This window comes from Penicillium paradoxum (assembly GCF_028828445.1).
Source record: "Penicillium paradoxum strain IBT 22861 chromosome Unknown utg000003l_segment0_segment0, whole genome shotgun sequence".
Classification (NCBI taxonomy): domain Eukaryota; kingdom Fungi; phylum Ascomycota; class Eurotiomycetes; order Eurotiales; family Aspergillaceae; genus Penicillium; species Penicillium paradoxum.
This window is the reverse complement of record NW_026643181.1, coordinates 2,099,279-2,127,100: the sequence shown is the minus strand read 5'-3', so window position 1 is coordinate 2,127,100 and position 27,822 is coordinate 2,099,279. Positions and strand designations below refer to the sequence as shown.

At 49.6% G+C, this 27,822-nt stretch overlaps 7 protein-coding genes across 7 annotated transcripts; 4 read left to right on the top strand and 3 right to left on the bottom strand.

Annotated features, from left to right (window-relative positions):
- Window positions 1-22: 22 nt before the first annotated feature.
- N7457_002706 (uncharacterized protein) lies at window positions 23-2,498 on the bottom strand (the record flags this gene model as incomplete). Its single annotated transcript, XM_057173752.1, has 5 exons — window positions 23-107; window positions 158-1,756; window positions 1,812-2,288; window positions 2,350-2,418; window positions 2,476-2,498. 5 exons carry the CDS (start codon window positions 2,496-2,498, stop codon window positions 23-25), a joined length of 2,253 nt encoding a protein of 750 aa, XP_057033903.1.
- A 1,222-nt stretch (window positions 2,499-3,720) lies between these two features.
- N7457_002705 (Hsp70 family protein) lies at window positions 3,721-6,030 on the top strand (the record flags this gene model as incomplete). The annotated part of the gene is made up of 7 exons (XM_057173751.1): window positions 3,721-3,747; window positions 3,813-3,933; window positions 3,992-4,057; window positions 4,179-4,714; window positions 4,761-4,915; window positions 4,975-5,456; window positions 5,504-6,030. 7 exons carry the CDS (start codon window positions 3,721-3,723, stop codon window positions 6,028-6,030), a joined length of 1,914 nt encoding a protein of 637 aa, XP_057033902.1.
- A 3,544-nt stretch (window positions 6,031-9,574) lies between these two features.
- N7457_002704 (uncharacterized protein) lies at window positions 9,575-11,045 on the top strand (the record flags this gene model as incomplete). Its single annotated transcript, XM_057173750.1, has 2 exons — window positions 9,575-9,952; window positions 10,023-11,045. The coding sequence occupies 2 exons, from the start codon at window positions 9,575-9,577 to the stop codon at window positions 11,043-11,045; spliced, it is 1,401 nt and encodes a 466-aa protein (XP_057033901.1).
- Window positions 11,046-11,576: 531 nt separating this feature from the next.
- Window positions 11,577-13,119, bottom strand: N7457_002703 (S-adenosylmethionine-dependent methyltransferase; the record flags this gene model as incomplete). Its single annotated transcript, XM_057173749.1, has 3 exons — window positions 11,577-12,316; window positions 12,824-12,985; window positions 13,035-13,119. 3 exons carry the CDS (start codon window positions 13,117-13,119, stop codon window positions 11,577-11,579), a joined length of 987 nt encoding a protein of 328 aa, XP_057033900.1.
- A 740-nt stretch (window positions 13,120-13,859) lies between these two features.
- Window positions 13,860-16,191, top strand: faa4 (long-chain fatty acid-CoA ligase FAA1; the record flags this gene model as incomplete). The annotated part of the gene is made up of 5 exons (XM_057173748.1): window positions 13,860-14,299; window positions 14,366-14,391; window positions 14,452-14,847; window positions 14,905-16,049; window positions 16,102-16,191. 5 exons carry the CDS (start codon window positions 13,860-13,862, stop codon window positions 16,189-16,191), a joined length of 2,097 nt encoding a protein of 698 aa, XP_057033899.1.
- An 883-nt stretch (window positions 16,192-17,074) lies between these two features.
- On the top strand, window positions 17,075-17,392 carry N7457_002701 (uncharacterized protein; the record flags this gene model as incomplete). Its single annotated transcript, XM_057173747.1, has 2 exons — window positions 17,075-17,088; window positions 17,188-17,392. The coding sequence occupies 2 exons, from the start codon at window positions 17,075-17,077 to the stop codon at window positions 17,390-17,392; spliced, it is 219 nt and encodes a 72-aa protein (XP_057033898.1).
- Window positions 17,393-22,759: 5,367 nt separating this feature from the next.
- On the bottom strand, window positions 22,760-25,027 carry N7457_002700 (uncharacterized protein; the record flags this gene model as incomplete). Its single annotated transcript, XM_057173746.1, is given in 4 exon segments — window positions 22,760-23,478; window positions 23,498-24,176; window positions 24,256-24,460; window positions 24,831-25,027. The coding sequence occupies 4 exon segments, from the start codon at window positions 25,025-25,027 to the stop codon at window positions 22,760-22,762; spliced, it is 1,800 nt and encodes a 599-aa protein (XP_057033897.1).
- Window positions 25,028-27,822: the final 2,795 nt, after the last annotated feature.

Sequence of the window (27,822 nt, the reverse complement as noted above, 5' to 3'; positions counted from 1 at the left end):
CTGTAACGCCAGGCACGGGACTTCAACGGCAGGAGAAAATAGGGAATGTTTTGCGATCATGAATGTTGAGTTGGAATTCAAAAATCCCCTCCAATGTGGCAATGTACCTATAAACGTTAGTGCGGAGTTCCGTGCAGTGGCTAGTTTGTACACCCACAGTGTGCGTCCATCGGCGCCCCAGCCGACTCCAGCAGTGGAATCTGGCTCTTCGGCGCCTGGGCCATGCATTCCATTTCGCTCAGGCAAATCATTAATTATATTCCTGATCCAGCGGGGAGAGTGTGTCTGTTCAAAACCGAGAAGCTGTTGGCGATGTCGTTGTTCCCTTTCAAAAGAGCGGTTGTGTACCTCATTGGCAATCTGCCGTTGGCGCCGAAGCCGATCCGCCGCGACATTCGCACGAATTTCATATGTTGTGAGGCGTGAAGTGTCATATCTTCTTTCAGCCCCAGTTTGTGGCCGTTCGATGCGTCGAGGAATAGAGCTTGATCGCTGAGATCTGTGACTCAAGCTTTGAGCATCTATACTTGGATTAGAGGACCTCGTAGATTCCGTTGGAACGCCAGTTTCGTTGTTGACCGCCTCTGGATCGGCACCAGCCCGAGAGATGATTTCTGACACGAGAGATGGGAACTCTGAAGGCGAGGTAGAATAATTGAGGACGTTCGATTGGCGATCATTGGGAGAGGACCCCGCTTCTGAAGGTCGACTTCCTTGGGATAACACTACTGAGCTCTGACGTCTTGGATTGGATCCAGCGCGGCCCGAATGATTATCCCGAGGGACCTCAGAGGGATCATAGGAATGCAGGGGTGAAGTAGGACGATGAGCGCGAGTGGCACCATCTGTGGAACCAGGGTGCCGTGGACGAACCGCTGGTTGCGAGTGAATGTTTGCTCTAACCGGGCGTTCTGGCCGTTCAGAGAGCCCTTCTTCCAGCCGCGACGTCCAGCGTGCTGTGTTCAAAAATTCCATGATCAATCTTTCCCTCTCGGTAAGATCTTGGATTAAAGACTCTCGCAGAGACGAACGCTCCGCTTCTTCTCCATTTCGCTCATCCGGTAGGTCTTCCTGGTCAGGTCTTAATCGTGGTGCCGCGTCCAGAAGATCATCATCCAGGACTTGTCGTTCGAGATTCTCTGGCGAGAATTCCGTGTATACTTCCTGCAGTTTTGGATCATTGGAGTCCAAGTGAACAATCTGCCTGCGCATGAATTGTTGGCGAACGTCTGCAACACCGGCTCTACCGTGACCCTCCAACCACACCAGCAGGTCCCATGGCTCGGGAGAAAAGGCCATGCAACGGACAGCACCACCCTCGGCGCATGATCTCGAAGCCGGAAATTGACAAAGAATAGGGGAGTTGTCTTCGGAGTCGCCAAAGCTCTTCTTGATGGACTCGACATCGATTATCGTAATGACTCCGGATTGCGATCCTATGGCACACAGGCGGCTGGATGGTGAGAAAGCAATAGTAAAGCAGCACGCATCATCCGCGCGCAGACCAATTTTCATCTCCAGGCGATTTACTAGCTCCCATTCCCATCCAGTAAGCTTTTCTCCAGATTCAATTGTACCAGCGGATTCCAAATCACGGGATATCTCATAAAAGTAGGCGTGGTTCTCATCACCTACTGCAGTGAGAAGTTTGGAGTCCGGAGAGATTGTCGCATAGTTCATGCAAGTCGAGTGATGGAGAACTTTGAGAACTTTCGCACGAGTCAGCGAATACACAGTGACAGTTCGATCATTGTTGCTAGTGATAGTGGTTAGCATAGTCAGCACAGGTCTATACTCCGACTAGCGCCAACCTCAAAACCGCGATGTCTTCATCCGCAAGATCCTCGCTACCCCCATAGAAACGATGAATCGCCACTGAATTGACTATGCTACCACCAAACCTGTGGAGCTCTACTTCAGGGGATGATATGCTGCTGCGATAGCGTGTTGACTCAGTCTCACTATTGAAATCGCCTCGTGAAGTCATCAGCGAGGGTGGGTCGAGATCAAGCGGGAGAGCACTATCCACATCGTTCTGGAACGAGGACATATCGCTATGAGCTTGCATTCCGCGGTCACCAATCTGAATAAAAGCGCATTCGCCATTTTCCGGGCCCCCGACTGCGATCCAACCATATCCAGCGGCTAGACAGCGCGGCTCAAATGGGATCACCGCTATGCTCTCGCGCTTTTGCGCTGATATGTGAATTGCATACACAATTCTCTCGACCACGACATAAATGCGATCGTTATCAGCAGTGCTGATATAGTTGCGAAGCTGTGTGTGGCTAGAATGAAACTTGGTTAGGCCGCGTTCCAAAGATAAAGATAGTGGGTTGATCAACGCACAAGTTGGGGATCTTGAACGGGAAGAAACGTCGCTTGGTTGGGAGGATGAGAGCCTCGGTCGGGCGATGTCTAAAGTAGCAATTCACGTTAGAGATCCAGCGCAGTTGATAGTAGAAATACACTTACAGCAAAGTTGAATCCGAGGTCATGGTTGGGAGAGCTAGGCCAGAGATGACATTGTTCGAGCGGGGAAGTTTGAGTCAGGAGAAACGGGCCCCATCCAGTATGACCGTCAACTAGCAGTGTTAATGCAAAGACCGAGATCACTGTTGAATCAACTGCAATGAGATTCCACTGAAGAACAGTCTGTGCTTTGCAGTTCAAAGTCGAATGGCGCTTTCAGAGCGGATGACGTAAGACTTGGGACTGGGACAAAAAGCCGGGGAACTGTGAGTTCCAACGAATGCGGTTTGCCTGTGACCCCGGAACCGGCCAATCTTAAGATTCATGATGATGCATTACACTGGGATTGTTGATCGATGCAATCTTGGTTGCATATTGATCTTTATTTCCGCTATGTCTATTTTGATGATTATCGGGGTGGTATGCTTTGTGGCAGTTGACGATATATCATCCCGTTGGTACTCAACCTCCCCCAGGTTCAACGATCTGGAGCAGGCGCAGCACCCCACTGGAACACATGAGTTGTCATTGCCCATCTAGATCTAGGCGGATTCTGGCTCTGTTCCCAATTGTGTCTCAGGTGCAGCTAAATCACAGGCAAAGGGGGAGTTTGCCGACCAGGTCACACGACATGTTCAGAGTATGACTGGTTCACCCACGGAAGATACAGACTTGTCGCAATTACTACGAGAAGCGATACTTATTGCGACAGATGCTACAGTATTGGATCGTAGTCATCAGAAGAGTCAGAATTCAATATAAGAGAACGCTCGGCGGTTAGCGCCTAAACCTGGAGCTAGTGACGTGTGTTATGGCGGAATGATATGCCATTGAGCTTCCATCCGGATATAGGAACCAAGCCACAGTCAAGCATAGCGCTCGCAATATTGCATGAGACATGAGCCTTCTTTCTACCTTATCTGGACTATGTACCAATGTGCCGCTCGACCTAGACTCGCCTTGTATACCGCCGTAAACAACCGCATGTACGGCACCGAGAAGGCGGTGAGCTCGGTTACCAGGGAGGCGTCGACGACAACCGCCTCGCTGATTGGCCAGATCCCGTGATTCTACCAAGTTCGACGGGCCGAAGCTCTCCGTGCAATTTCTAATTCCCTTTCCCCTTCTTTTTGATTCCATCTCTCCATCTCCATCTCTTCCTCCCTTCTTCTACCCTTTATTACTCTACGATTGAGTCGTTGGAGTCTTCCTTTTTCTCTTTCTCTTATTAATTAATATCCCTTCACAATGCTTCCTCGCACAATTACCCGCGCAGTAAGCTTGCCCTTTCCCCGAGGAAGATACTATGCGTCGCACGACACTGACTCTGTACATCATAGCTTCCGCGCAATGCTTTCGCTCGCACCCCTGCCTCCAGACTCCCTGCCTCATTCCGGAGATGGAACTCGACAGAGGGTGGTGAGGAGAAGGTGAAGGGCCAGGTCATCGGTATTGATCTTGGTAAGTTTTGGCGCGATCGAAATCAATTGTCACAAACGAGGTTTTAATCGAATTATAGGTACCACCAACTCCGCCGTCGCTGTCATGGAGGGCAAGTCCCCCAAGATCATTGAGAACGCCGAAGGTACGTGGCAAAAAAAAATCAACTTTTGCGGCCAAGTGGTCAGAGCTTCGGGCCTTGAATCCATCCGCCCATCAACCAAGCGCCCATTCGAATCAAGAAAACTAATCCAATTTTGCAATAGGTGCTCGCACTACTCCCTCCGTTGTTGGTTTCGCCCAGGATGGCGAGCGCTTGGTCGGTGTTGCCGCTAAGCGTCAGGCCGTTGTCAACCCCGAGAACACTCTGTTCGCTACCAAGCGTCTGATTGGTCGCAAGTACACCGATATCGAGGTCCAGCGTGACATCAAGGAGGTTCCCTACAAGATTGTCCAGCACACCAACGGTGACGCCTGGGTTGAGGCCCGCGGCCAAAAGTACTCCCCTTCGCAGGTTGGTGGCTTCGTCCTCACCAAGATGAAGGAGACCGCCGAGGCATACCTCAGCAAGCCCGTTAAGAACGCCGTCGTTACTGTCCCCGCGTACTTCAACGACTCTCAGCGTCAGGCTACCAAGGATGCTGGTCAGATTGCCGGCCTGAACGTCCTGCGTGTCGTCAACGAGCCTACCGCTGCCGCCCTTGCCTACGGTATGGAGAAGGAGGCCGACCGTGTCGTCGCCGTCTACGATCTCGGTGGTGGTACCTTCGATATCTCCGTTCTGGAGATCCAGAAGGGGTGTGTTCGAGGTCAAGTCCACCAACGGTGATACTCACCTTGGTGGTGAGGATTTCGATATCCACCTTGTCCGCAACATTGTTGGCGAGTTCAAGAAGGAGACCGGTGTTGACCTCACCGGTGACCGCATGGCCATCCAGCGTATCCGTGAGGCCGCCGAGAAGGCCAAGATCGAGCTGTCCTCTTCCCTCCAGACTGAGATCAGGTAAGAATTGACCAACGAAAGCATCTTTCATGATAATTACTAATCACTCGTCCGTACAGCCTTCCCTTCATCACTGCTGGCGCCAGCGGAGCTCTTCACATCACCCAGAAGATGACCCGTGCTCAGCTCGAGGCCCTCGTTGACCCCCTCATCAGCCGCACCGTTGAGCCCGTCCGCAAGGCCCTGAAGGATGCCAACCTCCAGTCCGGCGACATCCAGGACATCATCCTGGTTGGTGGTATGACCCGTATGCCCAAGGTCACCGAGTCCGTTAAGGGCATCTTCGGCCGTGAGCCCTCCAAGTCCGTCAACCCCGATGAGGCCGTCGCCATCGGTGCCGCCATCCAGGGTGCCGTCCTCGCCGGTGAGGTCACTGACGTTCTGCTCCTCGATGTCACTCCCCTTTCCCTCGGTATCGAGACCCTCGGCGGTGTCTTCACCCGTTTGATCAACCGCAACACCACCATCCCCACCAAGAAGTCCCAGACTTTCTCCACCGCTGCTGACATGCAGACCGCTGTCGAGATCAAGGTCTACCAGGGTGAGCGTGAGCTCGTCCGTGACAACAAGATGCTGGGTAACTTCCAGCTTGTTGGCATCCCCCTGCCCACCGTGGTGTTCCCCAGATTGAGGTCACCTTCGACATTGACGCTGACTCCATTGTCCACGTCAACGCCAAGGATAAGTCCACCAACAAGGACCAGTCCATCACCATTGCCTCCGGCTCCGGTCTTTCCGATGCTGAGATCCAGTCCATGGTTGAGGATTCCGAGAAGTACGCTGAGGCTGATAAGGAGCGCAAGGCCGCCATCGAGGCTGCCAACCGCGCTGACAGCGTCCTGAACGATACCGAGAAGGCCCTCAAGGACTTCGAGGACCGTCTCGACAAGGCCGAGGCCGAGACCATCAAGGAGAAGATCGCCACTCTCCGTGAGTTCGTTGTCAAGAGCCAGTCTGGCGAGAGCGCCACCACTGCCGAGGAGCTCAAGGAGAAGACCGATGAGCTCCAGACTGCCAGCTTGACCCTCTTCGATAAGATGCACAAGGCCAACAACGAGCAGCAGCAGCAGCAGCAGCAGCAGGGTGGTGAGCAGCAGGGTGAGAACAAGCAGTAAATGCTTTTCCCCTAACTGCCACACCTGAACCATCACTGGTTCCTGTATTTTTCTATCTATTCCCTTTTCCCCTGTGTCAAGAGATTCTGATTTGAGCATCTCTTATGTCTTTTTTACGCATTTACCTGTACACATATCTCCAATGGCTTTTTTTTTTCCTTTTGCGTTTTTCGGTGTATCGGTGTTTGACTACCACCCATGTATGATCTATTATTTTCTCTTTTGCCCTTGTGCCACTGTTCAGGTCAATCGCCTGTCAGTTGTCATGCCGGGATTGTCTGCAATTGTATCTAATGACATTACGGCAGGGGGGCCACAAAAAAAGGATGTGGTAGGCTTTGGCTTTTGTGAGCATGTGACAATAGAAATCGGACAATTCTCCTCTCGCTTCATCATTTTCCCAAATTCTCGTTGTAATACCCAACTGTAGGAACGTCAGCACAATCTCAGCCAACGCGCATGTGTACATGTACATCTCACCTGGCACGAGCAATTGGGAACATTTGCTGTCTCCCGGATGCAGCTCTTATCCCTTCCGGCCTATCAGCTGCACACTCCGACGACAGGCCAACCCAGACCCCTGAGCACACACCCAGGCCAACAACACATTGCTCGAAGCTCATTGCAATATGATATGCTTTTCGTACTCTGCATGTAAGCCATTTCCACAGACTCTGCATCTTCCATGGCGATGATAAATCGCCACCGGCAACCAATGACAGCAACACTAAACAGGCGGACTTGGGATCACATCCCGGGAGGCAGTGATGGTCAGCGGGTATTGTCTAGACTTTTTGAAACGCCATTGACATCAATCATGCTATTGGACTGAGAGCATTATGCCCACCGTAAAGTCAAAAGATCTGGAGCGATGACAACGATGATAGGCCAGAAGCCCCCATGGCGCACGGATTCTTATTCTTAGTTCCGCCAGAGCACACGTTGAGCCAGTCAGCTGAAACCGTCGAGCTTTCAATTGCAATCGAATTAATTTAATTCTGGCGTCTGCGCCTCCACTTGGCTACCCTCGAACAAGGGTTTTACTGCAGTTGAGTTGGACCAATCGTCTCTATAGTCTCGATATCCTTGCAGCACTAGATGCCAGTCCGGCTAGATCATTCCCGCTAGCAATTGATAGGCTTTCGGTCGAGAGGGGCTGGAATTATAGAAAGGTATGTACGGAGTATATGGGAAGGGGATGAAGAAGCTAGGTACGCCGTAAGAAAGTTTCTTTTTTTTCTTATTTCCTATTAGTCCCCTGTGGCTAACTTCCACAATGCTTCATCTTTGCTATTCATACAACATGGGTTGCATCCTTCATATGAAGGGGTGGGGGGGAATCCAGATTCGGCCCTACATTGAAACAAGGCGAGAAAAGCAACGTCTCTTACGTTGTAGGCCAATCTGGACTCGAGGCGCTGAGTGACAGAACGAAGCAATCGCGCAGGCTTCCCTGCAGCGGTGCGGTCAAGCAGCAAATCATCGTTGTACACACCAGTCGGGCTGCCACAGTGGGTCTGTTGCAATGACGATGTTGGTGAATAATGATTTTCTAACATCACGACCAAGGGTTTGGAGGGGCTCAATGCAAAACATCCGAACTAGACAGGGGTGCTAGGGCCGCTATGCTCCAACCAAGTGTATATGCTCTAGATTGTACCGCTACCTTCGCATCGATCAACGTCTGAAAGTGCAAGATGACTCTTAAATTAAATCCCGGTCCAACTAAGAAAATTTTCCAACGCCCACATAGCTTCTCCCTCGCCCATTCGTCGATCACTTCTTGTGTGAGACCATCCGCCTTAGCGTGCCCCTAGTACGTATGATTATTTCCATTTCCCCACTTTGTGGACATGGTCCTTGTTTTTTTCCCTTCTTTTTGCCTTGGTGCTTGTTGACAATGCCCTGGCTGTTGCTACAGACCCATCTCACAGAGTCAATACGGAGTATGGCAGTCACTTGAGCAGAAAAACTGGAGCCCCCGAGCGCCTGGCCCGATGTACGGAGTATAGTTCAATGTAACTAAAATTGTGGACTGTCCTGTTTCCTGCTTTGGAATCCCAGCGCGTTGGGAACTCCATACATAGCTAGAACGTACTTACGGAGTCCAACCTACTCCGTACACGGTAGCTGTTTGTACGGAGGATTTGTCCTCTTGTACGGAGTACAACTCCACTGTCCGGACCTGCTGAGAGACACTGGAAACCCTAATACCCTAATCCGAGCTCCAAGTCCAGACAGGGGGAAGATACATAAGAAAAAACAAATAAATGGCTGCCACCAGACAATAATGTGCGGAGAGCCGACGTTGTACTCCGTTGAATGGGATTGTACTCCGTAGGTACCCCGTAGTGGGAACCGATGCAGTGCGATTCTTCCCGCTTCTACGACGACCATGGAACTTCTCAGGAACAAGTCTGCGTTACATAATTGATCTCCATGAGCGCAGTCAGGGCTTGGCAATAATGGGGGTAGATCTATTGCTTGTCATTGGACCGTTCATCCCGGAATTCAGTACCTAGGTAGCTTCAAGCTTGGAAGATTCCATCGAAGCTCTGATTCGAGGCTTGGACTAGGGACGTTTTCATTTGATTCTCATGAATTGATCCCGATTCATCAAATCAGACCTCCTTCTCCGGGGAAGCTTATAGGCATATTCCTTTTTTGGTTCCAATTCTAGTCAGCTCGGGCCAATGACGCTCATGGGTGACTGCAGTCCGGCTTTTTAGACTCGTCATGTTTCCCCCCTGAAGGATGTCAAGTGACTTGGGTCCAATTTTGTTGTTGCCGATCATTGGTCCGGTAGATTGGGCTCCATTCTGATCCAAGGGAAATGGATTCAAACGGAAACAAACCCTCGGGGCCGGGGATTCTGATTCGATCCCGACGCTAGCGCCGAGCCAATTCCATGGATGAGGTGTTGTCTGTCCACTGGGCAGTTAGAGCCACTTTAGGAAATTAAAAAACAGTCTACAATGGATCTTGGGAGGTACGGAGTACTCCGTACTATGTATGTACTACATTGTTTATTTATGCCCTTGGAACTTACTATGAAACATCTATTCAATATCCGGGTCAATAATCGCTACACCGTACTCCGGACCATCTATCGAGATTCAGTCCACGATCAATCACAATCGAGATCCCCTGAGACGATCCCCTTACGCCGTTACGGGAATTTTCAAGATAACGGGGGTGCAGAAGGGTCACGCTAGTGGAAGTCGGTTCTTCTTTTCTATTATTATATTTAATTCGATTTATTTGATGGTTCTTTTGGGTTAGAATTTTTTATTCATTTTCATCTTTTTTTTTTTTTCCCACTGGATTTCATTTTTTGGGTTTTATTATAGAATTATAGAATATAGTTAGCTCTGTGAATGTCAATCCTTTCCAGACCGTCGACCCATAGATCGGAGATGGGTCTGCCCTTTCGATCCTGGTCTCGTCCGGTTTTCTTTTTTTGTTCCTTTTTTGACTTCTTCCTCTCTCGTCTTCAGCTTTGGGTGCAGCATTCCAAACTGTATCACTACCACTTCAATCCATAATGACAACTGCACCACCGGTGCATCACCCTGTCCCCGACAGTGGTATACCCGGCCATCTTGTTAATCATATTCCTCGTTATCACCCCATTGCCATGAATCCCAATCCGCCTCACCAAATGCCACCCCCAGAGCAGATGGTGCAAAGCCACCATTTCCGTCACTTTGCACCGCCTATGCATGAGCATCACCCCCCACCTGGAGTACCGTCTGTACACAATGCGGCTGCCGCTACTCTGGAACATATTGAAGCCCGTCTCCGGCATCTAGAGCATGAGGAAATGTCCCGGAATGCTACTCGCAGTCGGATCCTGGCAATGCGCAAACATGAAGATGAGGAGTTTCGGTCAATGACAGAGCGGGCTGAGGCAGAGGAAGAGGTAAATCGAATAGACATCGATCGTGAAAAGGGAGGGGAATGCTAAACTTATTCTGACAGGATCTCCGAAGGCAACGCAAGAAGTTAAAGAGAGAATCCATGGGGTTAGGGCTGAATGCTGCGGCCGACTCGCCGCCTCTGCGGCCTACACCACCTCGTCGTTTATCAGAGACCAGTGCAGCGACAACATTGGCTTTCTTCAAACAGCAAAGCCCCCCGAGCCTCGCCAAGCTCCCCTTCCACCTTCATCTCAGGCACCGCCGCCCTCCATGCCACCACCACCGCATATGCTCGCTCAACCTCATCATCAAGCTCCCCCTCCCCCGCCATCTCAGCACCAGCACCAAATGCTCCCCCATGAGTCATTACACAGTGCAGGTTCCATCCGCCGCAAGCAAAAATACACCATCAAAAATGTAGAGGCATGGGGCGAGCGCCACGGCCGGCCAGCAGCTCATGACCCGTCAGGACGGGCGTTGTGGAAGCGACCCTCCGACGCAAGTTTAGTATATCTGACTTGTCCCATCCACGGCTGCGGGAAATCCGACTTTGTCACCCTCCACGGCTTCATGTGCCACCTCACCAAGAAACACAAAGACCGCACTCTGGGCAGCCAGTCCCGCGCCCTCGAAGTCTGCGGTGTAGTCTACGACCCAAATGCCCCCCTCCCACCAGTCATGAACAACCACCGCGCCTCAACAGAAGGAAGCCCCCCGGACTCGATCCCCCTGGACAATGAAGACCCAAATGACGAGGACATGGACTCCGACTCCGAAGGCGAGGTCGAGCGCGAAAATGCCTATCGAGTCAAAACCGAGACCTTAGATCGGTTCATGCCCGATGCCGAGAGCACACCCTCTGAGACCGCCATGGCAACACCCCCCAAGCCCACCAATAAATCAACCAAGCAATCTATCTCCTCCATCATCGACCGCACGCCAGAAACCGAACCCAGAGAGGCGCTGGCACCCCTACCACCCTCCGAACCTGCTTCCCAGGGACCGTCGCCCACACCCACAGAGTCGTCAGTGCCATCAAAACGCAAGTACGAGTTCTCGCCAGCAGCAGCGGAAAAAGAAAACGCACAGCCTTGAAAAGGTGTCCCATGCGGATTAATGTTTATTATCGTTTTAACTGTCGATCTCCGCCGGCACTACATATACATACACCCACATAATTCCTTCTTTCTTGAGCGTCTACGGCTGTCAAAGTTCTTCGATATGATAATCAATTGCATCATGTTACTCCATTCTTTCCTTTGCTGTATCTGGGTTTTGGCATGCTGTGTCCTCTTCTAGATACCCATTATCCCTTTTTCTTACCTGGGTGGTCCTGGTGTCTTCCTCTTCATTCGATCCTTGCGGCTAGATGCTGCACTTTATTGTTATAAAACAGAATGCCTTGTCCATAGCTAACTGCATATTGAGAATACCGGAACAGTAACATCATAGGTGTTTATAGCGAATGCATCTTTATATTGATTCTAATATCGCATGTCCACTCTCAACCTCGCTATGTACAGTAACCGAATGGTATGTCCGTGGAATTCCTCTTGGAATTCCAGCTGTCTATATGAATCCACCCACAACCCATCCTCCATACCTGTCTATCACCAACTGTATGTTCTATTCCCCTTTCACCAGTAACAAATGCACCAAATATCCAGAACCGCTTCCCAGTCCCTCCCCCAGCACTTCATCACTCACCCTCCAAACCCGAAACTCCCGCATCGTATCCCTCAACCAAGTCTCAAACACATCCGGCGACCGCTGTTGCTGCGCAATGATACATACCGTCGGTCTACGGCTCGAACAAAACCCCTCAGAATCAGACGTATAAACGGGCCGCAACCGAGAAATCTCAGCACAAGTCCGCACGAACGGCGCCACGAGTGCTTCATTGTAGATACAGTCGCAGGATAGAAGGAGGTCGAAGCCTTTATCTTCTTCTTCTTCTGCGTCTGCCTGACCACGAGTCCCAGCCTCGTCATCCACACACTCCTTCAGGGAAGCGGCTTGGTCGGTCTCCCAGTCCAGAGTTGTGAAGGAGATATTATCCCCGGTCTTGGGAATGGCCGTTGGCTTTGATTTAGATTTTGATCCCTTGCCTTTGGCTTTTGATTTGCTGCTAGAGTTTGCAGAGGAGGCATTGGCGTCAAGGTTCGTTCGGAATAGCTTGCGCACGTATTCTTGGTCTGTGGCTATGTAGTTGCGCACAGAGGGCGCCAGGACCAGCGCGACTAGCGCTGAAATCCCTGTGCCGAGCTCTACGACTGAGGAGGTCTGGTCAAGGAGGCTGTGTGTCCAGAGAGGGTTTGCTGGGTTGGTTATCCATCCTGCAAAGAGGGGGGTGATTTTCCACAGAACTAAGTTTGTTGAGTTAGTACGAGGGTCCTTGTGAATAGGTACTCGTGATGCGATATAGCGAGGGATGGGCAGTTGATAATAACGCGAGTGATAGTTAGTGCTTATGGGGGTGGAGAGTCCGGGGAGAGGGAAGGCAGAGCCAAGCTATCCTCGGTATGGATACATATGAAATAGCCAAGAGATAGGAGAACAGGTGATGGGTGGAAACTCGTATTTGGGGAAAAGTATCAGAGAGCAAAAGGACAAACACAACAAGAAAAGACGGGAACAATGCAAGGATTCCGTCCAAATGAGAGACATTTGCCCCGACAGCCGAGGCACGAATTGAGGACTGTTCGACGCTTCGTCCCTCGGGCGTGGTCTGGGCGCTTCGGGGTCGGATAAAAAGCTACATGCGGGGCAAAGTCCGTGCTTGGGTTTCTGGGAATTCCGAACGGGCAAATCACAGAGGAACTGGAACTGTGTAGATCATGCGAGCTCTCGTCCCTGGTGCATGATATACGTACCGGCGCCTGTTGTCCCCCCAGCTCGATGGGAGGAAAGTAATGATGGGGATTGATGGATGGTGTATTCGTGGCCATTGACTGGGATCTCTACGGATGGTGCACGAGGATTGATCATTCCTAGATTGTTGGTTGGGATGTCTTGGGCAAACAGCAGAAAGGACTCTATATCGAGTCAGTGGCGATACTTTGACATCGTGTTCGGGTCTCGTACCCTCATCCACGTCGGTGACTTCTTCGCCAATGGTAGCGAGGAACTCGGTGATCTGGTTCATGACTTCGTAACAGGCCGTTCCCATTGGATCTCTGGTGGACTTGGGGATCGTTGGGGACAGGCGGCGTTTTTTTTCTTTCTGATCTACGGGATCACGGGACCACTGTAAAAAGAACAGATAGTGTTTTCTACCTACTTAGGTAGCATGGCATATAGGACGGTATCATATGGCTCTGAATATGCTCTCCTCCGTATATCTCTGGTGATTTGATCCAGCGCATCAGTCGCCTAGCACAACTGTTGGGACCCAACAGAACGGAAAACGGGAAACTGATCAGCTCCGGGTAAACAGCTAGCTTGCGAGCAGTGCATTTCATACAGAGCACGAGTACCCCGGGACTATCGGTGATTGCAGTCAAGAAGCAGGTCAAGGCTTTTTAATTAAACCGACTCAGAAAATTAAATTAAGAGCCAAGGCCGTAATTTGTACGCAGTACGGAGTAGAAGAGTCGAGCGCAAAAACCCCCAACCTTGGACAAAGGGCTTCCCCCTTCCAGGTGCGTCATCTGCCGAACCCCAGCCACATCTCCGACTCCAGCTCCTTCTCCTCTTTTCTCCTCTGCGTGGATCAGATCGTATACAATCCCCCATTAATTCACTCGACAGGTAAGCTTGTCCTGTCGCAGATCTTTTGCTATTCCTGCACTAGCTAACCTCCCCTCGAGCAGAGGAACTTTTCTTCGACTACGGAGTACCCGTCCGAAGAGTCTCTCCGTCGATCCCCGACACCTTCTGTATTTCATTTGAGCGAGTCATACCGTCAAAATGTCCGTACAGAAAATCAACCTCCAGCCGCGCATGTCCAAGAAGGGTCCCTTCACGGTCGAGGTGCCTGGCTATGAACCCGTCCCTGGTGAGACAATCCCCCGCCGGCACCCCCTGGCCAAGAACGGCCTTGTTACGCGCATCTCCGACGATGTCTCTACCACCTACGAGAACTTCCGCCGATCCGCTCGTCTTTTTGGCAACGGCAAAGCTGTCGGCAGTCGCCGGCTGATCAAGACCCATGTGGAGACCAAGAAGGTTAAGAAGATTGTGGATGGTGTCGAGAAGGAGGTTGACAAGCAGTGGACCTACTTTGAAATGAGTGGGTATACCTACAAGACCTTCCTCGAGTACGAGAAGCTCTGCCTGGAGCTTGGTTGCGGTCTCCGCAAGCTTGGCTTCGAGAAGAACGGCAAAATCCACCTCTATGGCGCAACGAGGTAGGTGACACACTGCGCCTTTGAGTAAAGGCAAAATAAGCTAATTGACTTGATTCACTGGAATAGCGCACACTGGCTGTCAATGTCGCACGGTTCGTACACCCTGATTTCCTAAATTGGCTGCCAGCGCGCTCGCTAACCAACTACTACAGCTGCCTCCTCTCAGTCCGTGACCATCGTGACCGCATACGATACTCTGGGCGAGGATGGTCTCCAGCACTCCCTTGTCCAAACTGGCAGCACTGCTATCTTCCTCGATCCCGGCCTGTTGAAGTCGCTGATCAACATTCTCCGGAACGTACCCTCACTGAAGCATATCATTTACAACACCGATACGGAGGTTGACCAGAAGCTTCTTGATCAGTTGCACAGCGAGTTTATCCACATCAACGTGATGAGCATCGAGGACTTGCGCAAGCAGGGCGAGGAGAACCCCGTGGAGCCTGTTCCCCCCAAGCCAGAGGACCTGTGCTGCATCATGTACACCTCGGGCTCAACAGGCACACCGAAGGGTGTGCCGTTGACTCACGCCAACGTTATCGCTGCTAGTAAGTCGAGAAAGAACATCTGGAGTTGCAGCCAATCAAGCTAATCTCTCACCATAGCCGCTGGTGTCAACACTGTCATCGGTCCCTGTATCAACCACACGGACTCCCTCCTGACCTACCTTCCTCAATCCCACATTCTGGAATTCATGTTTGAGAACATGTGTCTATTCTGGGGTGGCACCATGGGATACGGTAATCCTCGCACATTGTCCGATGCTTCGATGCGGAACTGCCTGGGCGATATCAAGGAGTTCAAGCCTACCATTCTGGTGGGCGTTCCGGCCGTATGGGAGTCGGTGAAGAAGGGTGTTTTGGCCAACCTGAACAAGAACAGTTTCCTGATCAAGGGCATGTTCTGGGGTGCCCTGTCGGCTAAGAATTTCCTGATGAGCACTGGAATTCCTGGCTCAAACCTGGGCACCTGGGTTTTGGACAACGTTGTCTTCAAAAAGCTGAAGGAGGCCACGGGAGGCAGACTCCGTATCTCCTTGAATGGCGGTGGTCCGATCTCCAAGGATACCCAAAAGTTCCTGTCGATGGCTATTTGCCCTATGATTGGTGGCTATGGTTTGACCGAGACCTCTGCTATGGGTGCTCTGAACGATCCATTGGCCTGGAACCCTAATGCTCTGGGTGACATCCCTGGCTGTATCGAGGTCAAGCTTGTTGACTTCGCCGACGCTGGATACCTGACCACAAACAAGCCTCCTCAGGGCGAGATTCTCATCCGCGGTGGTAGTGTAACCACAGGCTACTGGGATAACGAGGAGGAGACCAAGGCTTCCATTACCGAGGATGGCTGGTTTAAGACTGGTGATATCGGCGAGTTCGATCGCAACGGCCACTTGAGCATCATTGACCGCAAGAAGAACTTGGTCAAGACCCTGAACGGTGAATACATTGCCCTGGAGAAGCTTGAGTCTATCTATCGCTCGTCTCCCGTGGTTGGCAACATCTGTGTCTACGCCGCCCAGGACCAGGACAAGCCCATCGCTGTCATTGTCCCCGTCGAGGCGGCGTTGAAGAAGGTTGCTAGCGAAAATGGCATCCAGGGCGATACTCTCGGAACACTCGTTCACAATGACAAGCTCAACAGGATTATCTTGCAGCAACTGCAGACCGCTGGCCGTGCTGGTGGCTTGAGGGGCATTGAGATTATTAACGGTGTTGTACTGTCCGATGAGGAGTGGACCCCGCAAAACGTAAGTGGTTTCCCAGCTATTCGAAGTATGAGCTTTGCTAACAAAATATTAGGGTTTCATGACCGCTGCACAGAAGCTCCAGCGCAAGAAGATCCTCAATCACTATGAGACCGAGATCAACAAGGCCTACGGCAAGAAATAAAAGAAGTGCATTAAGCTCTTCCGTTAAACTTAATAGCTTATTTTTTTGCTTCTTTGCCGCCTCCATTATATCTGCTTGCGCTTTGAGACCCTCTCTGTTTTAGTTCTGATTCCATATTCTTTGCTCAATTTACGTTTACATTTTCCTCTCGGCTTTCGCTATGTGATATTATTTGATTCGAATGACATGTCTTCTACGTTTTGCCTCTTGCCTCTTGCCTCTTGCCTCTTGCCAGGATGTAGACGAGATTGTAATGAAGGTGGACATGGACTGAGCGACATTGCAAGTGATTTTGTTTTCTCTGTTCGATAATATTGCAAGACTATACCTAATTGAACCAAAGCTTCTCAATTATCACCCCTCTCTTTGTGCCAACCAAAGAGCTTTTCGATTCAAGAGGAGTGGTTGATATCTTTCCCTATTTGCGATGCGAAAGATGTCAAGATGGACACTGCCTTGCCTAGACATAGTTTTCTCAACCCTACTAATCCTATCTAGATGAAGAGAGTTCTTGCTAACTACTTTCCATAGTTCTGGAGTAAACCTGCTATATACACTGAAGTACTTGGCTAGCGCCTCTCCCCAAAGTACCTTGGTACCTCACTTATAAGCCACAGTTACACCATCCCCCAGCAATCCACAGGTACCGGGATTGTACATGTACCTGACAGGACCTAACGGCAGACAAAAAGACACCCGCTCGAACCCGTCGTACTTGTACAAACCGAAGTATATAGAGTTTGCTAGCCTCGGGTACCCAGTAATCCCGTGACCTCATTGAAGTAGATATATCCACGTGACATTCCCCATCCAACCGTGCCAGTCAAACACGACCTGTTGTACTTTCCCTGCAAGACCAGTACTCATTCATTTCCCAGTCCCAATGTCTCTCTGGAGGTACGTGACACAAACCCAGGCCGACCCAGCCCTGCACACACAACCCCCAGACCCCAATTGAGAAAAGTATGGAACGGAAGGAACTAACAAACTGCGCAGCTCCTACCGCGGCCTCACCCCCAAAACCCGGGCCCTGTTCGGCATCGGCGTCATGGCCTGGGCAGCCATCGGACTCTGGACCCAACCCCAGGTGGAGAACGCATTGGGCATGCAGCCCTCGAAGGAAGAGCAGGAAGCGCTGGATCGGAAGTTGGCGGTGCGCGTGTCGCGCGTTGGGGAGGAACCGGACAACCGGGCGAAATGAGCATTCAACAATCACAGACACGGGCTACTTCTGGGGCACCATGTGACCCCATGAGCCGATGGCCCTGGCTGGGGGTGCATGTTGCTTGTGTTTTCTTTTCTCGGATTGAGGTGATCTATGAAGTGGATGCAGTCCCTCACGGAATGTTGGGCTTGAATGCGACTGGTCAGGATATCGGAGAGAAAGAGAAAGAAAAAAAAAAGAAGGAGGGGGTCAGTCCCCGTTGAAGTTTACCGGGCTGGTATGGAAGGAAATCTTTCCCTGGACTTGAGTCTACCTCTGGCCACCTCCCCCAATCATTATTTTGCAAATATTGCGATTGCAATGCAATGCTGCAATGATCTGCGCCCCGTGCTCATCGTCTAAACATCCGTCCACATACAACCTGTCTATCCAACCGCAATGAATCGGGACCCCGGGGTTCAAAAGCGGACCCGGTTCGTCGGAGACTACTGAGAACTTGCTGTGTACATACACCGGAAAGCGGCCATAGCGACAACAACAAGTGTTTGTCTCGTCATCGGATTCCCGCCCAGAAAATAACAAACAAACAAGCAGTGGTCAGTGGCCAGTGGCTGAAACCCGTTTCTAAATTTCCGAGTGCTTGCCTGCGTGTGCACGTCCCCATCGGGAAGATCACCGGGTATGGCCTGATCGTTGTCTTCTCACCCTGTCGTTTCCCAGGCGTATGCCCACGCCTGTCTGTTTGGGCTGCAACGACCCCGGCTCCAACTGCCCTGTTCGCAGCGCAGGGAAGGAATGGCGTACCGCAGTCAACGGGCATATTCCCTGTCTAGTTTTTTCCCCTCCTCGCGCGGACGTTTTTCTTATTGTCTGGGGTTTGCCTGGCATTCCTGTGGCTCGGAAGAATTTCTGCGGCTGAGAGGGTTGATCTTTGCTTAGCCTAGCCCAGATCGCGACAAGCTAGTTCTTGTGCCGAGAAGCCAATTAAACCATGAGTTTAATTTCCGGCCTTTGGTCTTTTTCTCCGATTCGGAACGTGATGCGAGGGGCAGTCAGTCTGGTTACGGTTGGGTTCCGATTCTCTGTTTGGGATGTTGGGATATCCTCTGCCGATGGGTTTTGTGATCATGGGTTCTTTGCAATCTGTGGTTATGATGCCTCCTACTGTAGTCATCGCGAACGATTTTAATAAACTCTTGAAGAGTACATTTCCTGTAATGCGGAGCAATATATACCCTTAATCACGTCGCCGAAATAGTACATGGACCGCCTTGCGGAACTGGTACATTCTTAAAGATATCAAATCCGAAATGGGCCATAGCGACCTCATTGACAATTACTTGCCGGTCAATCAAGACGCCAATACTCCATGTACCTAGCTACATGTGGCTATAGTTTCGTCACTGTTTATCATGGCCTCTCTATTGTAGCACAAGAGACCCTTTACCCTTGATAGTTGAGAGTTGTGTCTCCAGGAGATCAATCTTGATCAATTGAACAATCGGGGAGACAAGGTAGAACTTTGGCCAGGCTGGCTCTTGACGTAGGGCATGGACTCTGTGACTACTATCTCTGGCTGATATTGAGGCGAATTCAGCTGCTACGAAGACAAAGCGTGCATCACAAAACCTACAAGGTGAATTGTGTAGATTACACTTGAGCAGGATAACATTAATTATATTTCTCTTTAGGCTTGAACTTAAGACACTTAGAAAGAAGTACTCTCGGTCTTATAAATATCGTTTTCGATGCTGCACAGGCACATTCAAGATCTTGGAGGCCATTAGGCAGGGCCAATCTTACTAGATGGTAATGGCTAATAAGATTTTAACATCTGGAATATATCTGAAATATGAATCAACGCTCAATCCCCAATGTCAAACATACCTAAATATGCCAGACATGGTTAACCATACAATGGGGTTAGGCACCTAGCTCACACAGCATTTAAAGACATGATTATAAAAGCCCCGAGAGTATTGTAGTTGAGCAGGCGCAGCTTGTCCTAGGATCATCGAAACCGGTGGTCAAAGCTAGATTCTGATGATGATAGCAGACATCAATTCCCCTCATTCTTACATGTAGGCAACAGGGAAAGACACAGCTGGACTAATCGGGCTAGATATCAAGATGTAAGAACACAGATTGTCTTCTGGGCGTCTTGGCCTGATGACGCAGAGATATGATCATTGTCGCACTGACAACCCTCGGCCCCGTTACTGGAGGCTTGTGCCTTGATAGTATATGACATAGGTCCCTTGTTAATCAGGCTTGGAGTTCAGCTTGTAACTACGCTTACCTCCGGGGAAGGGGTTACGTCATGAGTCATTCCCATCTGCCTTAGGTTGATCATGCTAGGCATGCTATTTACTCAGATTATCTAATTGTAAGATAAAATGGGGCTACAGGTTAGTTGGGAATGCGTAATTTATGCAACATTATGTAGGTAAGAGATAGTCCAAGATACAAGTAACCCCAAATTTAGACTTTCTAAGTTCATGATAGATGCATTGGGCATAGCTCCGGTACATTGAAAGGGTTTCCATTTCTAAATCGTCTATATTATCCTTTGGCTTTTGGGCATTATGTTCTAAGCGTTTACAGCTTCGATGATATGGGAAGGGAGGAGATCCAGAACAGCGGTCACAGAAACGTTCGTTGTCAGGACTAAACGGATAACTACGGTTATTTGGGGAGCTCTAGATCACATAGGAATAATCACCGACAGGATAGCGTGGCCATAGCTCTAAAAATGTGGCAGTTTTAGCTGCATAGCATGTATAGAAGTCGGGTCTAATATATTGCTGGTTTGCACTAATGATATTTACGGTACGTGTATGTACACGAAATCTACAATTTCGAAGTTCGAATTTCAGACCTTTTTTTCCCCTCAAAATGAAATAACGTTCTTCATTTCGTCATGTAGTCTCAGTGTTTCTTTATGGCTTGGCGGTCATAAGGGCTTGTCGGGCGTAAATCTAGGGCCGTGCGAACCCTCATGGGACTGTTCGCCAAGGTAGGGATGGTGGCAGTGTTCAATAATTACTGAGAGGGCTAGTATCAACCTACTATAGGACTGTAACTCTCGGAAGATTCTTCCAAGGCCTTGAGAGGCCAATGACCAGTCATCGTATAAACAGTGGGGAAAAGAGGCCAAGAGATCAAGTAAGACACGATCACAAGATAAGACAAAGGTGTCGATGGCAAAGTAAAAACCAAAGACAGATATAAAAAAGTTAGCGGGGAGCAGAAATACCGAAGGCGCCTAGGATTGTGCTTTTGCCTGACTTCCCTTGTACGACGTGCAGAAGTACCCAACCGGTTATAAGCAAATGAAACAGCCAATGAGCTTGGACCTTGCCCAAGAAATATTGGAGAGTCTTTCTTACCCTCGGAAAAAATCCAAAAAGATCTATGATATTTTTTAGTGCCATTCGTAGAACTGGCTGTTCGGTAGCAGGCTTGGGGATATATATCTCCGTAGAAACTTAACACGAGTTGAATTGCATCCAATAAATGAAGAAAGTGTTTCAGATGTTTCAGATGAAAGTCAAAAATAGTCTGGTCCTCACAATTTAACTCTCATCAGGACATATATCTCTCAACCTCTTGCCGGATACGGATTCTACTCCGGTCCCCCACAGGGGATGTTCTCGACAAGGATCAGAGTGTTCCAGACATCGGAATACGCCGAGATGCAGAAAGGCTTGGACAACACGAGGATCATTTCCTTATTTGCACTAACACATGAGCAGAGTAAATGGATCGGAGCTTGAGTCATAGATCTGTATAGAATGATATTCTAGTACCTTCCACACTGGAGATCGAGTCACCGATCACCCCAGAGACTGTTTTGTTTCACTCGATATAGGCAGATCGAAATCGATCGTGTGTCCTTGGTATATTCAAACAGGGCTAAGCTGATATGCAATGAAGCATCACCTGCACATGTGCCGTCGATCAGGATCTGCATAGAACGAATTCTTAATACACGAAATACCTCCAATCCATGTACGGTCTCCGTACTCCATACTTCCTCGACAATCTTCTTGTATCTTGAGGAAAAATCATCCATAGCAATCTCTGCTGCCTGGCCAGAAAGCCAAAAAAAAACAAGAATCACCAAAAATCTAGCCCCCAACTCTGCAAACAGACTGCTGCTGGACTCGCTGATTGGCTCTGACCTTCTCCAGCCTGCATCTTGCCGTATCTCTCGCAAAGGACAGTGCTCCGTTACTCACCTTGCGTCGTTTGGGTTTAAGACCGCGGAGCCTCCCTAAAAAAGCAAAAGCAGAACGTAAGAAAAAAAAAAAAAGCAATTCGAAAAAGTATACTCCGTAAAGGAAATGAGAATCCAAAGGTAAATCACGCCACACTAAGCCCTTTAATCTTGCATGGCCTTGAATGTACCAAATCCAATCATCGCCTCCACGTAACCCATGCTGACTTTGGAGGCATCAGTGGGCATAGTCATCAGATACGAAGAGTTAACTGCCCCGGAGAGACATCTGTCGTAAGTATCAGTATGTATCGGATGCAATTGGATCATTGCAGTAACAGGAAAAGAAAAACAGACAAACAAAAGATCGTCCTCAGGAGAATCACAAGGCAAAGAGGCAAAGGGAGGCAAGACCGCATAAACCCACCTCCATTGCCAACGGGACTGGGAGTCCTGCAAGAGATGGCGACCAGGACTAGGACCGCAGCAAATAACGGTTCCTGGCTATCGAACAGAGCAAATCGGGGAATTAGAATGTAAAACTGGACATGGGTGGATCGGGAGAGATTTTAATGTCAATATGATACAGCTCAGAATGTTTTGCTTCTCTATGACCTGTAAGGCTGGAGGTGGGAGGTAGCATAGTGTATCTTACAGAGTAAAATGTGGCTTCTAAGGTGAATTGACTATAACTACATGTATCTAATGAGCATGACGGCGTGCCTATAGACTATAACAATGACAATTTCACTATAGACATCGAGACTACTTTGATCTAGTTAAGCCCAGATCTTAATTCCCCAATAGGTTTCAAGCAATGAATAGGAGCACTTGTCATTTGCTCGTAAAGGCAGTCTTCAATGGCATTCTGTAGGTGTGCTTATCTTTCAAAGCCAGACACACATAATAGGAACGAGAAGGAAATCTCGAGAAATTGGAAAATAAATAGAATCACAATGAAATCAACCAAGGCCAAAAGGCCACTGGTCATAAAAAAAAAATAAGGAGAAAAGAATAACACAGCGAAGAAGAATGGTCTCATAATCCCCGCCCCTCCATCCCACGCCGTCCGGCACCAGTGCATAAATCCGTTCCATTGGGTCGTTTCAAGCAAAATAAAAGATAAAACACAAGAAGAAAAGGAGAAAAATCCAAGAAACCAGGGGGCAAATCACGAGCACAGTCTAAGTGCAAAGACTATGCGAACTCTGGATGGGATCGTAACGGCTATAATTTGTTGAGTAAACAGGGTCATATCCACCAGTACTAGCCTGGCGGTGTTGATGACCAGGAACCCCTGTGTAAAGCGTATCCTGATAATCTGATTTGAGGTAAGAATCACTCTTGATTGTATCCATGGGGTCCATAGTGTCAATCATGGAATATTCAAGACCGGAAGAGGAGGAAGAGGAAATGAGAGGGCTATCGCTGAGTGGGGAATGGTCGACGGTCATTTTCCGATGATCGGGTCTGCCGTAGGAAAGACTGCTTCGATGAGGCGTGTCGTACATGAGCATGTTTGAGCGGCCTGTTTGGCCTAATCCATGTGAGAGCACACCACAATTGCTATCGCCCCCTGCGCCATCCGGGCCCATGCTGCCGGTACTGCCACGGCGTCCGTCCTTGTAGTGGCCGGGTGAACGTCCGCGAACGACCAGGGGGTGGGAATGGCGACGGGCGATCTGAACCCACTGGGTTTCACCTGGAACCGAGCTAGCAATCTCAGCGTAGAGCTCAACGACCAGATTGTAATATTGTTGCTGGGCGCGGCGTTTGCCATTGTTGGCAGTCGCCTTCTGGAATTGGATGCGCTCGAAAACGTGGGACGTTGGTGGCTGGCAGGGCTGTGGTGTACCCGCAAAGGAGGAATTGTAATCCATGGATTGGGAGCCAAGAGAAAAACCTGAGATGTTTCCATTGACCGTCGAGTTTGTTGTGAATGACGGTGGGGGGGGAGGGCTGAAGAACGACACGACCTGGCTTACGCTCGGATTGCTTGTCTCGCTTTGGGGTGTGCTGGACAAGCTCTCGAGTCTCTCCGTATTGGGCATTCACGATGGCCGAAATGGCCATTGAAAACCCACGGATTGGCTCGAGGGTCTGATCAGGGTAGCGGATGTATAAAGGGGAAGTGGGAGGCCAAGGTTGAAGCCCAAAGCCGCAAGTCACTGCAAAGTAGTTGCGTCGATAGCAAGTCCATTTGCCTTCAGCTGGGAAGGGCCCTCGACCCATCTTTGCTTGAACTTCAGGCTTCACTGTCTGATATTGGCCACCAAACTCTGCAACAATCGTTTGAAGAATAGTCGTGTCGTCGAAAGGTGGAGCCTCAACCTGTGGCTGTGAGCGTTGTGAGGACTCCACTATTGGTTGCTGATACAAGTTATTTGGAGATCGATCCAGCCCGCTATCTAAAGCGCGAGGCGTGCCCGAATATCCATGGTTACGAGACATATCGCTCATTCCCCCCATGGGGAGTCCGAGATTTCCGATTCCGCGCTGTAATGCGTATGAACCATAGGCATTATTGCGTCCCATGAGAGCTGGAATGGAGTTCAAACCATGACCTGAGCTTTGCATGCCGGTTGGAATACCAGTTGGTGGCTGACTAGATGATTGAACAAAGATTAGCATCCAAGATTTTGTTCGCATTATAGCAGAGCAAAGCTTACAGTGCAGGCACTCGTTGATAGTCTGCCATTCTATCAAAGGAATGCTGAATCCGAGACATATGAGGGTAGAGCGGACCAGATGTGGATGAAAAGGAGTCTTTTACACCACAATGATCAGTCAAAGCTAGTCTCTTGAGGAGGAATGAGTATAAGAAAGAAGGCTTACCAGGACAAGAGTCAGGTGGAGTCATTGCAAGAGCATTCGAACCGGAATATCTAAAGCAAGGAAAGGCTCAGCAAAAGCAAATCACCATGAAATATCCACGTGCGATCGACTGGAATTAAAACGGCCCAGAAGATATCATATGAGTCCGGGCACAGCACGGAAACCATGATGCGTGAAAAGACAATCGAAACGGGCGCAAAAGAGGCAAGGACCTCAAGGCACGGCACGAGCTCAGATAAAAAGGATAAAACATCGGAAGAAAGACATGCAGGCAGCAGATCGGTATGGAAGGTAGAGAAACAGGCTGGACTGAAGTTCAAGCTGCCCGGACCCGGAGGAAGCGCAGCGACAAGGGGGTCGAGAGGCTGACCGAGTGGAGCGCAAGGGCAAGTCCAGATTGAAAGAGTAGAAATAACTTACTGTAAATCTTGCATCAGAGGCTGCTGTACGTGGTACCTCACGCCGTTGGTGTCAGGTATGGAGGCGAGACCTCCGACTCGCTGGCTGTTGTCGTCTTCGTCCGTTGCAAACCCTGTCACATGGGAGATATAGTCACCATCCGAAGTAACTGGATCACTCAATGAGAATGCTTCCGAGAGAAGTGCTAGGGGGTTCATAGGTTAGCAGACCGGGGAGATATAGGGAAATGAAAAAGAAAACCACGGAGCCCGATAATAGGGAAAAAAGGAAATCACGTCGAACCAACCGCATGATGGGAAGAACAGGGTATGGAAAAGAGAGAAGCTTACAGGGATTCATCCTGAGCGTGCTGATGCCAGGTGCCTCGAGGACCCTGAAGTTTGGTTAACTGAGGTAACACCGGCGAGACGCCCAAGCCGTCCGCTGGCTCTTGAGGTCTTAAGTGGCAAGAGATTCGATGTCTAGAACAGCAGAGTCAGGTAACCAGCTCGGAAGACGCTGCATTGTCAAATTCCCTCACAGTACTTGATTGATACCTCTGACGTGCGGATCCCTCAGAGATGCTAAGCTTATCACACAGGTTGGATATGATGGATATGACGGATATGACAGAACGTGCTTCACAGTGATTTTTGGATAGAAAATCTAGAAACAGAAAACAGAAAGTATTCCGGCGAAAAGCAGTTTGGAAAAAGGAAGGTAAACGGGTAAACGATATGGAATGGAGTGAATGGGGTGGAGTAGACGAGTGTGGGAGATCAAAAAGAGGAGAGTATCAACGGAGATAGAAGGAGTTTGCAGGTTATAAAGATGAGCATGAGGGTAATAGTACGTTCGAGCGAACGTCCTTTTGGAGAAGACGTTAGCAGGAGGAAGTAGATAGTGAAGACCCGGCCAAAGGGGTGCGTCACCGGTTAATTGACATGATTTCCTAATTGGGGGATTTCACGTTGCCTTCAGTATGTACAATACAGGGAAGAGCTGGGAATAGATCGGCCCAGAATCTATAACCTTGCAACTTAGGAGATCTCTTGAGGAGGGTATGAAGAAAGAGAATTGGGGCAAAGAAAGAGGACCTAAAACGATTAAAAAAAATTAATCAAATAACAATAATAGCAATCACAGCTAACGGAGGGGCGAAATTAAAAAAGGAAAAAGAGCCAAATTCCAAAATTCGCACCAAAAATACCCAAAAATACCAAAAAACAAATGAGCGCCAGAAGGGGAAAGGGAAAAGACTGATGTAATCTGGTGCGACTACGTGAACAAATAAGAAGCTCAAGTTCCGGCATCAATAGCTATCTTGCAGGTATTGGGGCCTCTCACTCTGCAACCCTAATTTTGGCGTTTGGAGAACCTGAGAACTGCCGAAGCCATATCAGACCAGGTATCATTCATTTGCTTTCTCTTGACAAGTTACAGGAAGTAGTATCTGGCCGTGGAAGAACAAGCAATAGTCCTGGGGTGATGGGAAATGGGGAGGTGCGCTCACCAACAGATCTAGTGCGTATATGTAGGCAATTGATCTTCACCCTCCCATCGTCCTCACAGAAAAAAAAGGCAAGTTGTTGGTATGCAATCGAACTCTGCTACTGAATGAAGATCACCATGATCTTGCGTTAAAGCTGTTTCGGCATTGTGCCCTGCTCCCTGCCTGGACATTCCACCCGGGTAAAGTTTCCACAGGGCTCACCAGTCATGATCTAGCCGAGAGAGGACCATGGCCATGAGTTGGGAACTGCCAGGGACAGCAAAAATACGCATCTCACCACACTGGCAATAGGTAGCAGTGGATTTGTGTAGGGGCCCAAGGTCCAACCATAATCGGCAAAGGAATTCCGGTGATTCTGGACGATCTGGACGAAATTATTAGAAATTACTTTTTCCTTGGGTTTTTGTTTTTTAATTTGACTCCCCTTGTCCTGGTCGTAAATGGTCTGGGTGCGTGGCTAATAGGAGGATATCAAATCATCGGCTCTGGCGCCAGAGGGTTTGATTGTTCAAGGAGCATGGCATTGGCCGGACCTCCCCCCCCCCCCCCCCCCCCAAATGTTGCGTGCTGGGAGCACCCGACGTCGGCTGCACAGACCGTGATGTTAAGTGGGTAACGGTACGCCGTACAGATGTAGTTCCCATTATCCCATTACTGATTCATGAAATTGGATATTATAGTGCGCATACCCGACAGGCGGGTTGCTGCAGGAGAGCGAAATAAGATGAAACTTGTAAGGATACAGAGTGGGGAGTAGAGAACAGGATCTACCCCTATACCCGTGCAGACCCTAGCCCCATGACAGTGGTGATGTATCGAACTTTGGGGCCCGTAGACGAATGACAAAATCGAGAAAGGGAAAAAAAGAAAACCTGACCGAGTGATGGGGACTCACCAGACCGGGAAGAGATGATCTTGATGAATTTCTACCATTTTCTTTTCTTGGGAAGCCTGTCGGAGTTGTCCCAGGCCTATTCATTTTGCTAGTTGGGTCCAGGAGGCTCGAGGCACCACTGGTTCAGTGCATGAAGAAACAAGACGGTCATGAGATCGGCAATTTTCATCGAGTACGTGCATTGTCCATGTTGGCGGTGTTCTCACCGACAAACCCGGGCAACTGTATTCGCACGTTCAAACCGATGCGCCAGCAATTTCCACCCCACCCCGAATGAAAGCCGGAAACCCTTGGTAGTTGGTAATTGGTAATTGGAAATAGAAAATGTAATGCTGCCCTAATCTGTGGATGTGGTCTCCACCAGAGAGACTAGAGGGTAAAGCATCTGCAGTGGTATGTGGAGTGGTAATGCGGACCGCACCCGGGGGCCTTTTCCATGAGCGGCATCAGGTCCACCGTTCCGCTAGTACGGATTAAATGGTAAGGGATATGCTCTGAAGTCATGATCCCCACTAACCGCGGAGTATGTACGGAGTATCCTGGCCGTGTCGACAGAACTGCATCAGTGGCTGGAAGATCGGCAATCCCGCAGCAGGCTGGGCGAG